Genomic DNA, 16,388 nt, shown 5'->3' on the forward strand with positions numbered 1-16,388 from the left:
AACTATCTAGACATGATTGAAAAACTTTCCATCTCTGTTCAGACAAAGATCTGCCCATGGTGCTGGCCTCACTGGGACCTCTGTCTTCTTGACCCTACCTCAGGCACCCACCACTGATTACCGGCAACCAATCAGGAGGTCAAAGGTCACAGCACCAACAGATGGAACAGATATGCAACGGTCGCTGAAACACGTCCTTTGATGTACTGACCCAGTGGTAACTAGAACGACCGCACCTCACATATATGCCTCCACCAACAAGTGAGCAGTCGACATCCATGTCTGTCCAGACTTTGATGTTTGAGCAAAATGTGAAGAAATTCCGCAACATGTTAATGAGCGAGAAAATGGCGTTCGTTAGGTCAGTGACCTTGAACTTTGACCACCAAAATGTAATCAGTTCATCCTGGAGTCCAAGTGGACGTTTGAGGCAAATTTGATGAAATTCCTCAAGATGTTTAATAAACAACAAACAATGTTGCAGAGATATTGCGTTAATGAGCTTGAAAATGTGTTCGAGAGGTCACAGTGAGCTTGACCTTTGATAACCAAAATCTAATCAGTTCATCCTTCAGTCCAAGTTGACGTTTGAGCCAAATTGGAAGAAATTCCGTCAAGGCGTTCCTGAGATATCGCATTCACGAACATCGGACGGACAACGCAAAACCATAACTAGAGATGCATGTGCACCATCAATTCAACAATAGTGAAATATTCATTGTTGTGTGAACTACATATGCCCCAATTAAACAATGTATTGTAGAGCATGTCATAACCACCCATTGAAACACATATGACAAACATAACAGACACCCACCCAACAGAGCTCGTCCCTATGCCACAGTAAGATGAACAGTATGACATGACCGGGGATCATGAGTAACACAGTGAGGACGCCCTGTTTCTGCTCACCTCTCTGACCTCCGTCACATAGGTGGCGCTCTCATGCTCTGCCCTCTCCAACTCAGACTCCAAGTGCTGCTTGTCTCTTCTCAACTATGGAGCACAACAGAGATTCAGAGATGCACACTTATGAGATGTACACATGTTCCAATTAAAAAAATAAATAGCTGCAATGATAAAATTAATAACTATTATTATTCTAAATCAAGATATGAGAGTGTAAGTCTTAGAAGAAGTGCGTTTCACTGACGTTTTCCAAGTCTGCTCCATCACTTAGTCTCTCAATCTCCTGCTCCAGTGCTGTAACTTTCAGGTTCATCTAGGATAATAATAATACATTTTATTTATAGAGCACTTTTCAGGGTACTCAAGACACTTTACATATAACATATTTACATATATCTATCATAGGAAATAACATACACACTAAAAACACAACATGCAACAATCACACTAAAAGCAGTTCTGAAAAGGTGAGTTTTGATTAGTGATTTGAACATGGACGGCTGTGTGCAGTCTCAGTGTTTTTTGTGCATGTTTTTAGCGGGGGGTTCCTATCCGGAGGAAACCCCAGGGGAGCACGGGGAGAACATGCAAACTCCGCACAGAAAGGCCCTTTTGAAGAGCCCATCTGGGCAGTAGGCACTGAGGACTCGGGGATGGAGACACACCCTCAGCGCCCACAGCGTCCCAGGCGGGAATCGAACACAGGACCTTCTTGCTGTGAGGCGACAGCGCTACCACTGCACCACCATGCCCCCCGTGTGTTTGGGGAGTTCCAGAGAGAGGGGGCAACTACGTAGAATTCTCTGGGCATCCAAGGTCCGGCGCTTGGTCCTGAGTGTGGTGGAGACAGACTTGGCATCATAGCGGCAGTGAGTTCTGGAGGTACTGGAGTTTATTTTGGACATAAAGAATGCTGTTGCAGTAGTCAATTGTGAATGTGATGAGACCATGGATCAGCGTTTCGGCAGCAGAGGAGGAGAGTGATGGGCGGAGACTAGCCAGCTATGTTTTTTTAGGTGGAAAAAGGCAGTTCTGTTGATTTGTTTTACGTGGTGTTTGAAGGAGAGGATTCTGTCGAAGAAGACTCACGCCGGGATTCCACTGAGTGCATTTGCGTTGCGTTGCGGCTGTGCTCCGGTTTTGCTCCGTGCTCCGCCAACACTCAACGGCTGCGTGCAGAGCACGTCACGTCACGGCTCCGCTCCGCCAGACAGCTGGAGTGACGAGACCGACAAGTTCTCGCGGTGAAATTGCGCGAGACACTTTGTATGTGGGATAAATACAACAACAAACAGGCAGAAGATCATTGTTCCCAACTGGAGAAGCAGAGGAGGGGTGGACTTGCTTGGTGTTGTCCTTGTTTGTTTGTTTGTTTATTTATTTAAGAAAAGGGACAATGCACATTAATTAGCATGAGCACGTGAGTCCATCATGTAAATGTGCCAGATTTAGCCATACAGGCTAATTTTCATCTGCAGTCCCTGGCAGGTTGATGTTATATGTGAAACATTAACAAACACATGCAATAGTACAGAAGACATAAGTAGACAAAAGCATATAAAAGAAGAAAAGCACAAGCACATTAATAGCATATAAAAAGAACATGCATGAGCACATATAAAAAAGAAAATGCAAGATTACATTAGCATATTCTATACAATACATGCCAGAGCAACAGCACATAAGCACATAAAAACAGACAAAAGCATATAAGCACAATTATGCAGCCCCTGGTTTACTGTAAAGCACGGACAAAAGCACAGACAAAACCGCATGCCGTACAAAGCAGACAAACAATGACAAACAACGAGAAATGCTATCCTGGAGTATGGATGCATGTTTGATTGTTCAATAGACAATGTTTTATGGAGTTGGAGAAGGAGTTGAAAGATGTGATGAAAGATTGTTTAGAAAAAGAAGGTTGCGCTTCAACAATGGGTTTCTCAGTGGAGTGCCAAACCCAAAATCCAAAATCTGTTCAAAAAAGGCTGAAAGGGTAGCACATCTCAGTTTTCAAAGTCAAGGAGGACAAAATACTCACATTTCACTTGATTTATTGGCTCACATCACACAAAAACAAAACGCTTACGCGTTTCGGCAAAGAGCCTTCTTCAGAGCGTTGTGATGAAAGATGTTTCTCAGTTCTACGGGTATAGTGTTCCAGGTATGTGCTGCTCTGTAGGAGAAGGCTGACTGGCCAAAGCTACAGTACTTCTCCTATGTGGAATTTTACAGTCTCCTCTGGTAGAGGCTCTGGTAGATGAATTTTGAATTTGTGAAAAGGATGTGTCGTGTCATATATTATTTTGTGGTTTTCCACTTCAATGATTAACTTTTCCTCATACATGTTTGTCCTCTGGCTTGATATTGAATGCTGTAAGCACCTCTAGACCTGTTGACTCCAGGCCTAGCTCCGCCCAACTTGCTGCGGCTTTGCTCCGACATCCGTGAAAAATAGAAGCCTTGCGTATCTGCTTCGGAGCTCCGAATCGTCGGAGCTGGGACGGAGTAGACACGCAACGCAGCGGAGTAGGTCGGAGTTGACACATTGATTAGAGTGGAAACGTATCGGCTCCGAAGCCGTACCGCAGCGCAGACGGAGCGAACTCAGTGGAATTTGGCCGTCAGCGGTTGTGGATGTGTTGACCAAGCACGAGCCCTGGGGGATGTCTTGGGACAGAGGAGCGGTGCAGTTGTTGATTTTGATGAACTGTGGTCTGTTTGTGAGATACAGTATGACCTTAGCCAGGAGAGGGCAGTACCAGTGATGTTGAGGGAGGATTCAAGGCCGTAGAGGATAATGATGTGGTGACGGGTTGATGGTGTCAAAAGCTGCAGTGAGGTCGAGGAGGATGGATTGAAATGGTTGGAACAGGTCGTTGGACATGAGGTGGGCTTTGAGTTGGGAGGCGACATGTTCCAGTATTTAGGACAAAGAAGAATGATGCAACGAAAAGGGCACAAGATGCAATGATTTATACACCTACAGTGATTTGGTATTCAGTGTGGGAGTCGTTTTGCAGCTTAACCTGAATGCAATACCTCTTTCAGCTCTCCCTGCGATACGTCCAGCTTCACCTTCCAGCGAGACGCCTCCTGCTCCACACTGCTCTGGAGGCGCTGCAGCATGCCCTCCTGTGGACACGGCAGGTATGACAGCTTAGTTCCACAAACATTACCACCACACAACCATGAACTTGACACAAAAACCTCATCTCACCGTCTCTGCCAAAACCTTCTTGTATGTCTCACAGTCTTTCTGCATAATCCTTTGGGTTTCCTCTGACTCCTTCAGCTTCGCAGCCAGTCCCTGATAAGAGAAAAGTATGGTAGTGTGGTAAATCCATGGTGAGTCTACCTTCGCCCTAAATCTCAGTAGCAGAGGAATAACGATCAAGTTTCCACTTTAATTACCTCAGAGTCCCCTGATGCAGGGGTGGAACTGGACTGTGCTACTGCCGCCTCAAACCTGTGTAGCCATTCCTTATGGTTCTGTTAGACAGGAAAGGTGAAGAGACACATCAGTGGAACAGGGACAAGAGCAGCACCAGAGGGAAGGAGTAATGAGGGTACCGCTTAGAAGAGCAAATATACCTGCTCATTGGGTAGAGGCACATGGGGCAGAAGTCTGTGCAGAACATCTCGACACTCAGCCTGGAATGACTCCAGTGTCGTCTGGTTTTCCTGCACGGTGATGGGAGGGGGCAGAGTGGCGGGGGAAAAGGAGAGTAGAGGAGATTGAACACTGGCTGTACGAATGAGGACAACGTGTAGTGGTCATCTGAGCAGACATGACCAGAATCTGGCTCTCCCTCTCTCTACGCTCCATTATCCCAATCTGAAATGATAGCATCAGGGCTTTAGGATGCATTCTCACTCCCAAATACCCTATACCAGGGGTTCCCAAATTGAAGCATGGCGGTGGCCCACTTTGAAATCTGAAAATCTTCCAGTGCCCACTGCCCACCCAACCCTTTAATCACAACTCTGATCAACACACGCAACTAACAGGATGTATCTCCCTATGTATTTTTTTTATTTAATTAACAGAGCATGTGAATTTGGGCATACGGAGAATTAATAATCCATCCACACACAAAAAATGTAGGCAAAATATCCAAAAGCCAGATTGCCAACATGCCCCTTAGTAATCAGATATATTTGCGTGCATAGGGGTTAAAGTGGGATTTGGCAGGTGATTTTGAAAAGAAAATGCAGAAGCATTTCACTTCCTACCACCCTCCAAACAATGCACTGCACGTTTCTTTGCTTTTAGCTAGATTGAATTCAAATTAGCCTGACATGGTTTGAAAGCTGGCAGGCTGGGGGTACATCACCCAAATATGCCTTATTAATCACGTTGGTAATGTTTGTTACAATAGTGTTAGCTCAAATGCTAATGTTAAACAGTATGTGGATGGAGAATGCTAACACCATTTGCACCATGTTCCAGAATGTATAGAAAATAACCGATTATAGTTTGTTGGTGTATTATTCAAGTTTTCTAGTAGGGGTGCACGATATATCATTATATCATAGCGGTATCAGCCGATGATAGTCATTTTTTAACACATTGGCATCAGTCCGATGCTGCAATGTTAATATCTGTTTGTTATCGGTATCAGCCAAAATGTTCACATTGAGAGGAAACAATGTGGTAAATCTATCATTTATGGGCTTTTACAAATGTTTTGGAAATAAGGAAATGTATTACTTTTGCAAATTCAGTGTTTACATGTGTTTTTCACTATGTACACATTTTATTATCGTAGAAATATATGTGTGTGTGTGTGTGTGTTTATAGAGATCATATCGACATCTGTAACTATCGGTTATTGGCCATAACAGCAATGTTAATATTGGTTATCGTATCGGCCAACATTTTCATATCGGTGCATCCCTACTTTCTAGTCAAGTACGGTCCATTTGGTAGATTGTATTTGTCCAAAAACATTTGCCTAAAAAAAGACAAAGAAAGAAAGACTAGAACGACCGCAACGCGGACTTATGCCTCCGCATTAGTTAATTCTGGAGTCCAAATCGCCATTTGAGGCAAATTGGAAGAGATTCCGTCAAGGCGCTCCTGTGATGTTGCGTTACAGAGCTTGGAAATTGGGTGTGTGAGAGGTCACAGTGAGCTTGAACTTTGACCACCAAAATGTAATCAGTTCATCCTTGAGTCCAAGTCGATGTTTGAGACAAGTTTGATTAAATTCCGTCAAGGCATTCCTGAGATATCGCGTTAACAAGCTTGAAAATGGCGTTCGAGAGCTCACCTTGACCTTTGACCTTTGACCACCAAAATGTAATCAGATCATCCTTGGGCCTAAGTGAATGTTTAAGGGGAATCTGATGAAATTTTGTCAAGTTGTTCCTCAGATATGGCGTTAACAAGCTTGAAAATGGCGTTCGAGAGGTCACAGTGACCTTGACCTTTGACCTTGGACCACCAAAATCTAATCAGATCATCCTTGGGCCTAAGTGAATGTTTAAGGCGAATCTGATGAAATTTTGTCAAGTTGTTCCTCAGATATCGCGTTAACAAGCTTGAAAATGGCGTTCGAGAGGTCACAGTGACCTTGACCTTTGACCTTGGACCACCAAAATCTAATCAGATCATCCTTGGGCCTAAGTGAATGTTTAAGGCGAATCTGATGAAATTTTGTCAAGTTGTTCCTCAGATATCGCGTTAACAAGCTTGAAAATGGCGTTCGAGAGGTCAGTGAGCTTGACCTTTGACCTTGGACCACCAAAATCTAATCAGATCATCCTTGGGCCTAAGTGAATGTTTAAGGCGAATCTGATGAAATTTTGTCAAGTTGTTCCTCAGATATCGCGTTAACAAGCTTGAAAATGGCGTTCGAGAGGTCACAGTGACCTTGACCTTTGACCATCAAAATCTAATCAGATCATCCTTGGGCCTAAGTGAATGTTTAAGGCGAATCTGATGAAATTTCGTCAAGTTGTTCCTCAGATATCGCGTTAACAAGCTTGAAAATGGCGTTCGAGAGGTCACAGTGACCTTGACCTTTGACCTTGGACCACCAAAATCTAATCAGATCATCCTTGGGCCTAAGTGAATGTTTAAGGCGAATCTGATGAAATTCCATCAAGGCGTTCCTCAGATATCGCGTTAACAAGCTTGAAAATGGCGTTCGAGAGGTCACAGTGACCTTGACCTTTGACCTTGGACCACCAAAATCTAATCAGATCATCCTTGGGCCTAAGTGAATGTTTAAGGCGAATCTGATGAAATTCCATCAAGGCGTTCCTCAGATATCGCGTTAACAAGCTTGAAAATGGCATTCGAGAGGTCACAGTGACCTTGAACTTTGACCTTGGACCACCAAAATCTAATCAGATCATCCTTGGGCCTAAGTGAATGTTTAAGGCGAATCTGATGAAATTCCATCAAGGCGTTCCTCAGATATGGCGTTAACAAACATCCGTACGGACGGACGGACGGCCGGCCGTACGTACGTACGTACGGACGGACAACCCGGATCCATAATGCCTTCGGCCTGGCTTCGCCGGCGGAGGCATAATAAAAATGAAAAAAAGGGAGATTTTGAGTGCTAGATTTTGCCATTGCACTTGCACTGGGTGAGAGAGATCTGTCCACCAATGGGACCTGACCCATTCTGCAACATGTCTCCAGATATGAGTTAGACAGTATTGTGTGTACAATGATTTAATGAGACACAAATGAGACAGAAGTGCTAATAAACATTTATGCTGCGTTCCATTTAAACCCATGTGTATCTACGTAACCACGTGTATCCCCCATGAGGGGGATACACGGTTCATCCTGTCCCTGCCCCGGCTTCTACCCCTGAAGAGGATAAGAGAAGGAGAAAGGAGGGTGGGAGAAGTCAGAAGCTTATGTTATTTATTCGGGGGAAGGCCATGTCAGGGGCCCCAATCATAAGGGGGATGAGTCAATTTCCGAACCCTCCGATTATAAGTGGTATTACTATAAAAAAGATTATTACAAAAGCGTGTGCAGTAACAATGACGTTGTAGATTTGATCGTCTCCTAGAAGAGCTCCGGGTTGGCTTAGTTCTGCTCGGATTAAAAGGCTTAGGGCGGTGCCGACTATTCCGGCTCAGGCACCGAATACTAGATATAGGGTACCAATGTCTTTGTGGTTGGTTGAGAAAAATCAGCGGGTGATTGCCACAGGTAAGGTGGCCGAGTAAAGCGGTGGATTGTAGCCCCATAGACAGAGGTTTAAGCCCTCTCCTTATCAAGTCTTGGGGTGTTAACACGTTAGATTGCAAATCTAAAAACGCAGACTAGGCGTCTGCCGGGACTTACATTAACCGCCCGTGGCGGCGGAAGATAGATGAATGCTCGCTGGTTAGGGCGCTTAGCTGTTAACTAAGAGTTTGTAGGATCGAGGCCTTCTCATCTAGTAAGGCTTTAGCTTAATTAAAGTGTCTGTTTTGCATATAGCTTTCTCCTCACTGCCGTCCAATGAGGTATATAATATGGTGGTGATGCATCGGGCAACGTTCCGTTCCATAGCGATGTTTCCTGTGTGGTTGTGGAGTAAAAGGTGCTGTGCTACTCAGGCATGGCTAATGGATTTGTGAATGCTTGAGCACTGAGATACAAGGTGGGGAGCAGGCTTCTAGCATGAGACAGCGCCTTGGAGTGAGTGTGCAACAGCAAAAATGGGAAATCTTTAGAATTTCTTCCAAATACTTAACATCGCATGGTCTATATTGGATTTTCTTTTTTTTAGTTCTGACGATTTTAACCATTCCGATAAGTCCATCCACTTACACTGCCCACTGACACGAGGCTTAGCAGCCAGTAAATCATCAGTAGCCATGACTGCAAACATGGCCAGTACTTAGGCAGATGCAGCTGTTTTGGTAAGAGACAGAAATATATGTATTGATACCAAAAATGTCATTTGTATTGTTATTGTGAAACCTGCTCAATACTTATACTGTGGATTAACTCATTGAGTGCCAATGACGACTTTAGTCGTCAATTCGGATAGTAACGTTGAGTGCCAATGACGACTAAAGTCGTCAATTGCGTTTTTTGACGGTGGGACGTGGATCAAAGCCAGATCCATCTCCTGTAAAATTTTGGGGCATGTTGAATGTGTATAACCTATTTTACCGACCCATTAGGTGGCGACAGTGCTCTCCAGATTAGAGAAAGTTGAGGAAAAAAAAGCAGAAAAAGCCCTGTGATCAAAGAGAAACCGATGCATGAGCCAGACCGGCACAGATTGCTCTGGCTGCCTGGAGCCAACGTTAGCTGCGAACAGCAGTCAATCCGCTCCCACAAATGTCTCTGTCTCTGCTGCATAGCTTCTCCACACGATTAGCCGCCAGAAAATAAAACCAAAGCCAATGGTTTGGCTTATACAGTGTCGCGCTGGGAGCCGGCGCACAAGGCTGAGTGCTCCGAAAATAGACTGGGTGCAGCGCACTTTGAAACGCGCAGCAGAAAGCCTATAATCGGACGCAGCTTCATCCCAGCTCACAACCGAAACCCCAGAAACGCAGACGAACGCGAGCCCCATCCAGACTCCCCCGACGAGCGGCCGCCATCTGAACGTGGATCCGTGAGGCAGCAGAGCCTGCCATAGCAGGAGGCAGAGACTCGCCTGACACACGCAGCAGCCAGCACAGCGAGCAGAGCCACCAGAGACACTCCCACGGAGGAGGAGTTTGGAGTTGAGGGGGGTGTGGGTGCTGTTTATTGAAGGAAATTACTGTTCAGATGTTTCAGGTCAGAAAATATTAGTTTCAGAGTCAGTGATTTGCTTGAAATGCTTCATTTCACAAAAGGCTCAATATCTCAGCTCCTAGATGGAAACGCCTTTTTTTTTGCTGTTTTTGACCTATCTTCTCCGGCTGATAACTAAAGAACGGAAAATTATATCAATAAACTTTTTTTTGCTGCTGATACAATAGAGTCTCATCGTTCTTTGTGCGTGTTCGGTGTTTACATAGTAATATCACACAATATTCTGTGGGCCTCGAGAAATCACTGAAAACGCTCTGAAACTCTGGCACTGGGAGCGTCCGTTCTCCAAAAGTGGCTGGCACTCAATGAGTTAAGTGGAGCGTGGGGATGTCTCACTGCTACTGTCCGGTAATAGACCAGTCAGCTTAAGGTTAAGAGTAGGATTTGAGGCGCATTTACTGCCAAGTATTTTTTTGTGCCGAACAAAAACATAAAAATGTTGCCCTAATGATCTATAAAAGAAATTATGCATTTGTCGAGTGCCTATTAGTACAGTAGAAGAACATTGTAGACAGAGTTCACTTTTTCACTGGCTGAATATACTCTGCCCATCTACATCTACAGTATGGTAAGCTCAGCCCAGCACTCTGGACAGAGGTAATAATGGACCTGCACACCTGCTTCATTGATAGCTCATTCACTGGTTTCCCCCATTGCTCTTCACATCTGTGTGTGATCATTCCTCATGGCAACGAGATGCTCTTGTGCCATGGCTCTATCAGATAACACCTGCGTGTTCCAGTGCTGAGCCTGCACTGTTCTGTTCCCTCTGGTGTTCACGCTGGTGTTTGGGCAGAGTGTGAGACTTCATGACTGAGTATCAGAGAGGTGGTGCGTGTCACTCTGTGTCTGCTGTGTCTATTCACAAAAGAGTTGCCTCGGGGCCTATCGAGTTGTCCTACCATCATATGACCACTTGTTTCAAACCTCGGGAGGAACAGCTGATTCCGGCTGGGTCACAATCGTAACACAAGGGTACAATACAAGCTTAGTTGCTTAATACAATATATTAAGGCAGGCCTAACGGGGGGTTGGGGGGTGGATGGCCGACTGCTAAATCGACTTTCTAAAGCTCATTGAACAGTGAAATTGAAAATTGTGAAGTGTGACAAAACTGTAAGGAGTGTGGTATCCTCCATGTTTTCAGCCTGCTGTGCAAACTACAAACTACCAGTGGAAAAATGTGCTTGTCTCCACTATTCAGCGAACAAGTGATTAGATCTGCAATAACAAGAGTTGAGTGTGCAAAGACCTTGAACGTTCTGCTCCTAGCTTTGAGAAAAACTTCTTCTAAGGTACAGACCGCTGTGCATATCTTATTTTAGCTGCGTAGTCAAAAAGTATTTCTTATCACCAGGGGCCGGTTGCACCAAGTGGTCTTAACTATGCCTGGTCGTAACTCCTACGTCGGTCTTAGTTAAGACCAGTCTTTAGAGTGGATTTACGCCTGTTGCACCAACACGGCTTACGTCTGGTCTTAACTACGCTAGTCGTAGCAATGCGCGTTCATGTGAATTGTCGGGGAATGCGCTCTGATTGGCCCACAAATGTGCCTCGCGCCCTGCTATTTCACTGACCCCCGTGAAAATAACTTGCTTTGTTTTTTTACAGTGGCCACTACTGTATGTGCATCACTACACTACACTCCTCCCACCCTCCCTCGCTCCGGGGGAAAAATGGCGGCGATTGAGCCAGACAGACAGTCTGAATGAAATTGAATGTAACGTTCCCAATTCTATGTATTAAATTCTAAAAGAATTAACAGCAACATTTGGGAAGGCTAAGCCACACAACTAGTTAGTTATAATCTTAACATCGTGCTTCAAAAGACGGAGAACTGGCTGTGTTACGACGATGACGGTAAGGAGTCAAAAAGGTCTCCGCGGAGATCTCTGTTACAGGCAGGCTCTACGCCTCCTCCTGACCAGGCATAGGAGTTACGCCTGGGCATAGTGAAAATAAGGCTTAAGCCGTCTTGGTGCAATCGGCGTAGCTGTTAGGTCGTAAAGTTACGACCAACTTAGCTTAAGACCAGTGTAAGACCAGTTGGTGCAACCGGCCCCAGATGAATACAATGCAAACGTATTTGTGAGCCAATGATTCTGACTACATATGCTGTATACATATAAATATACATACAGTATACTGCAGCTGCAAATATAAGAGAAATGTATATTGTTTCAACTGTAATGGCAAAATAAATGAAATGCCTTGTTGATCCATCAATAAATGAGTTGCTCGTGAGATGTCAGCTATGAGTGTCAGCTATAGATCATAATTAAACAGAGTCAACAATGATCAACAACCAATCAATAAGCAGTCAATCAATCATTTTACTCTCACACAACCATTTCAATTTAGTTTGTAGTGGGGCCTAAAAAAGTGGCAGCCTTATACTTGAATTAAGAATATATTCAAATGAATGGGATAACACTTGACAGTGATATTTTAAACAAGGTGTATTGTATTCCCCAAGTTCAGAATCATTTCATCATCTTCACAAAAGCTGCTGCCAAACATCTCCGATCTTCAATGTTTCTCAACTTGATTGCATGCTTGCAATCTCATGTTTTATTGGATCAACTGTGAAATCATGTAAGCAAACAAAGTTCAGGAGGATCCTGGCCTGGAACTGAAATTCAGTTTGCATTCCATCAATATAGGAATATGATTTTCTACCAAATTCAGAGACTGGAAAGGGCAACTTCTCCACCTTTCTGAGCCTAACTCCACCCACTTTGTCAATTTAGGGGGGGGGGGGGAGCATTGAGATATAATATGAATGGAGAGAGTGTCCCTATCTCCTCCCTGTATGGTCTATTGAAGCCAAAATCCTGCCAGATCAGTGAACCAGATTCTGCGCAGTAGCTCCGTTGATTTACAACCTCTGAGAGCTCCCCGCCCCTCTGAACTTTCTTATGTAGAGCTGCTGTTTCTAGAATGCGCACAGTGCGTTGTGTATTTATACACAGTCTAGCTCTGTAAATATAACACTTTAAGTTGTAATATTTTGTGTCTCGCCAAAAGTAACCAGGAAGAGTCCCACTATGAGATCAGTTTATCAAAATGACACCTGTACGAAAATCTGATTTTGGTTGTCGGAGATTTCTCCTCCGGGCTGCTGTGCTCTCAGCCCGGACCGGAAGTGGAGGCTCCTCTCGGCCTCACTGGGGAAATTATCCGATCCACTGCTGTGTTGATTAAGCTAGCCAATGTTTCCGTGGCATTTTGATTAACTTTATGATTTAATTCCTTTTGGAGCAAATGTTGGTTTTACAAATCTAACCTTGACGCTTTACGCTACGTTGTTTACTGGTATAGTGTGGGTAGGGCAGCCTGCTGTAACGTTCCATTTAATATAGCTCAGTGGTAACGTTAGCCTAGCTGCCTAGTCTCGTCTCTGTTAACTACCGGATATCCTTACAACAGCTAAGAAAGGAGCTTGTGAAGAAGGAACAGCCCCACAGTCAAAGCATTTCTCTGAGATATCCATATAAAAATGTTTGTTGCTTTAATACCAGAAATAAAACCTCTGTTTATGTGACGCTAACGGGTTAGCGATTAGCTCATGGCTGGTGCTTGCGTACTAGGCCCCATCTTATAAAACACATTTCCTGGCAGTTGGACAACCTGGTAAGTTCTGAAAATATGTGTATATTATTGTGTTATTCCAGCTATCGTTATCGGTTGTTAAGTTATAGTAATATTAAGCCGATAAATAATGAAAAACAGCCGACTAGCGAAAGTGGCTAACGCTATTGCTAACGTAGCTGGAGTAACTACTAAAACACATATTTTCTGAACTTACTTCAGTCCCCAACCAACGTTAATTCCTCGCGTGCCTTTCTCAAAACAATGTTCTTTTTATTGCGGTCCATTGATATGTCTGGTAGCCAGCACAGCCACCCCGACCTCCAGGGAGCCACTACCCGTGCTAAGAGCCTCTGTCCCGGGTCCACACAGAGCCACCCAGACCTCCAGGCAGCGTTACATGATGAAAGCACAAAGCAGCACTGTATCCTGTCTATGTCAAACCAACGCTAGTTCTATACTGTGAAGAGCCTGTCCAGCCAATGACGGCTTGAGACTGGCTGCCACAGCTGTCAATCATCCATTTTTATCCCTTTTTATATGTCAAATAACTACTTAAAAACAAACTGATCAGAAAAATGACCACTTGCACAGGCATTAGCATGATAATGACTATCTAAAATGATACAAACCACCTTTGGAAAAAAATTATCTGACGTATACTGTGATTATTTCGGTTGTAATTTTCCCATCCACTAACATGGGGAGGCGGGCCTTGTGACCTAATACTGGATTCAGCCGTCAGGGCGGTGATCTAACATGCAGCGGCTTCACTAATGGAACCATGGAATGGCGTCCATCTTTATAAGTCGATGGGGGGGAGCAGGTTCTGACTGAAAAGGAGGGCCGGCCGGCGGGGAGGGCACCAGGGGAGCGGGCAGCAGGGGGGAGGGTAGCAGGAGAGCAGGGGGGGGGGAGCAGGAGAGCAGGGGGGAGGGGAGCAGGAGAGCAGGGGGGAGGGGAGCAGGTGAGCAGGGGGGAGGGGAGCAGGGGGGGGGGGGGGGGGCAGGGGAGCAGGGGGAGGGGGAGCAGGGGAGCGGGCAGCAGGAGAGCAGGGGGGGGGAGCAGGGGAGCGGGCAGCAGGAGAGCAGGGGGGGGGAGCAGGGGGGGAGGGCAGCAGGAGAGCAGGGGGGGGGGCAGCAGGGGAGCAGGGGGGGTTTTGTGATTGCTTCACAGCAGTTAACGTTACATTCTAAAGCAGAAATAAAGTCACACAGTCAAACACGCAGCACAGCGAGAGGGCAGCTCTCTCTGCATGAGACAACAGACAGACAGACAGACAGACAGACAGACAGAACCCAGACGCCCAGGGGGCGGGACAAAGCTGCCATATTTGTTCAACAAATGCTGCACTGTGCACACTGCTTATTGGCTGAGAGCCCACGTGGGTCTAACAAAGGAGCGTTGGCGGGGGAAGGTGCGGGGGGGTTGTTTGGTCTCGAACTTTTGGAGACACGTCTCAGTGGATAACGGTTCTGTCAATAGGAAGAAGAGGGAAATTTGAATCTAGAACTGGGATTTCAACCTGGGGAGAGCAGCCACTATGCATAAAATGATCATATATGACAAATTCAAATACTTGACACAAAAATGTCAGGATTTTGACCTGAATCTATCAACAACACGACAACAACAGTTGAAAATTAAATGTGTCCAATGTGTAAGGAAACATGAACATACCACCGCCTTGGGCTACCAACATACAGTACAGTTCTGTACATGTACTACAGCAACATCTAAAGCCCAGCACAGGCTATACAAATGAGGGCCAAGCTGGGGTAAAACTATAGTGACCTGACAGTCAAGGCCCTAGTTATACCTGCTCCAGGCGGTAGGCCATCTCCTTCTGAATCTGCTGGATGGCACCCTTGGCTGACTGGTCCTGGTGAACTAGTTTGTCCCGCGACTCTCTCAGCTCTTTCAGCAGCTCCTCCACCCTGCCCTCCAACTGCAGACACAAAAGCACACAAAGGGTAAGTAAGCACTAAGCAACGCGTCAGACAACATTTCAGCCTGGACCACACCTGGCCTGACCAGCTAGACAGGATGACATTTCAGCCTGGACCACACCTGGCCTGACCAGCTACACAGGGTGACATTTCAGCCTGGACCACACCTGGCCTGACCAGCTAGACAGGATGACATGTCAGCCTGGACCACACCTGGCCTGACCAGCTAGACAGGATGACATGTCAGCCTGGACCACACCTGGCCTGACCAGCTAGACAGGATGACATTTCAAAAGGTTTAGACAGCAGAGGAAGGGGAAGGCAAATGAGCATTGTTCCAGGAAGAGATTGCATTAACCAAATATTTTCCGTCACAAACAGATTTTTTTTTTTTTTTTAAACTATGATCAATCTTTGCTGAGCAAGAATTTTGTGCGAAAAGAATCAAACGGCCGTCCCATATAGTCCCAAATATATATATATGTCCCAAATATACGCTGGCTGTGATTGAAGCAATTAAACGCCGGGGCTATTAATAGACGTTTTACTGTAATCTAAATTTGTTCTTCTGTATATTAAATGTTATTGTGGCCAATGTTTTTGTTAATAAAATTATATTAAATAGTCTCATTATCATTTTAAAATGTCAAATGACGGAATGTTTACGACTCTGTCGTCCAAATTACAAACGACGAGTCGGATGCCCCGGTGCCTCACCTGGTAGCATGTACCACAAAGGCTTACAGGCAATGTACACGAGATGCATTGCGGCTGCGTTGCGGATCCGGCAAAACCGCCGGATCGAGTCTCGCCCATGTTAATTGATGGCCGATACATGCGGTATGGGAAAATTACGCACCTGGTCTATTTCTGTCGGATCCCGCATACGTCTGACAGATTACATGAGTGTGGGTCTGTTCTTCACAGCCGTGAATTTCTATAACGTTACATTGATTACATTGAGCATATTGTGGCTTTGCCACAGTTTATGTATTATATACAATGTTGCGTCAATCTACTGGTTTAGTGTCCAGCCAAAGTGAGTTCATCTGCCCGCTCCGGGGGAGCAGCCATAACGTGTTGGGAGGCAATGTGAATGTGTCAATGGCGTTTACCACACGCTGTTTACCTGTGTTAAAAAACAACAACACGTGTACAGTATAAGT

The 16,388-nt window shown here is 45.2% G+C and overlaps 1 protein-coding gene across 1 annotated transcript in view; it reads right to left on the reverse strand.

The window, feature by feature from the left end:
* Nucleotides 1–873: 873 nt before the first annotated feature.
* Nucleotides 874–16,388, reverse strand: part of LOC310771155 (tudor domain-containing protein 1-like) — a gene marked incomplete at both ends in the record, with an annotated part of 63,276 nt that continues 47,761 nt past the window's right edge. Inside the window, 8 exons of the mRNA XM_083663818.1 lie at nucleotides 874–996; nucleotides 1,154–1,222; nucleotides 3,952–4,044; nucleotides 4,130–4,219; nucleotides 4,324–4,401; nucleotides 4,504–4,658; nucleotides 14,658–14,748; nucleotides 15,093–15,221. Of these exons, the coding sequence (XP_083519944.1) occupies nucleotides 874–996; nucleotides 1,154–1,222; nucleotides 3,952–4,044; nucleotides 4,130–4,219; nucleotides 4,324–4,401; nucleotides 4,504–4,658; nucleotides 14,658–14,748; nucleotides 15,093–15,221 (828 nt within the window). The remainder of the gene's footprint in view (nucleotides 997–1,153; nucleotides 1,223–3,951; nucleotides 4,045–4,129; nucleotides 4,220–4,323; nucleotides 4,402–4,503; nucleotides 4,659–14,657; nucleotides 14,749–15,092; nucleotides 15,222–16,388) is intronic.

Source organism: Poromitra crassiceps, assembly GCF_964638095.1.
Source record: "Poromitra crassiceps genome assembly, contig: HAP1_SCAFFOLD_381, whole genome shotgun sequence".
NCBI lineage: Eukaryota > Metazoa > Chordata > Actinopteri > Beryciformes > Melamphaidae > Poromitra > Poromitra crassiceps.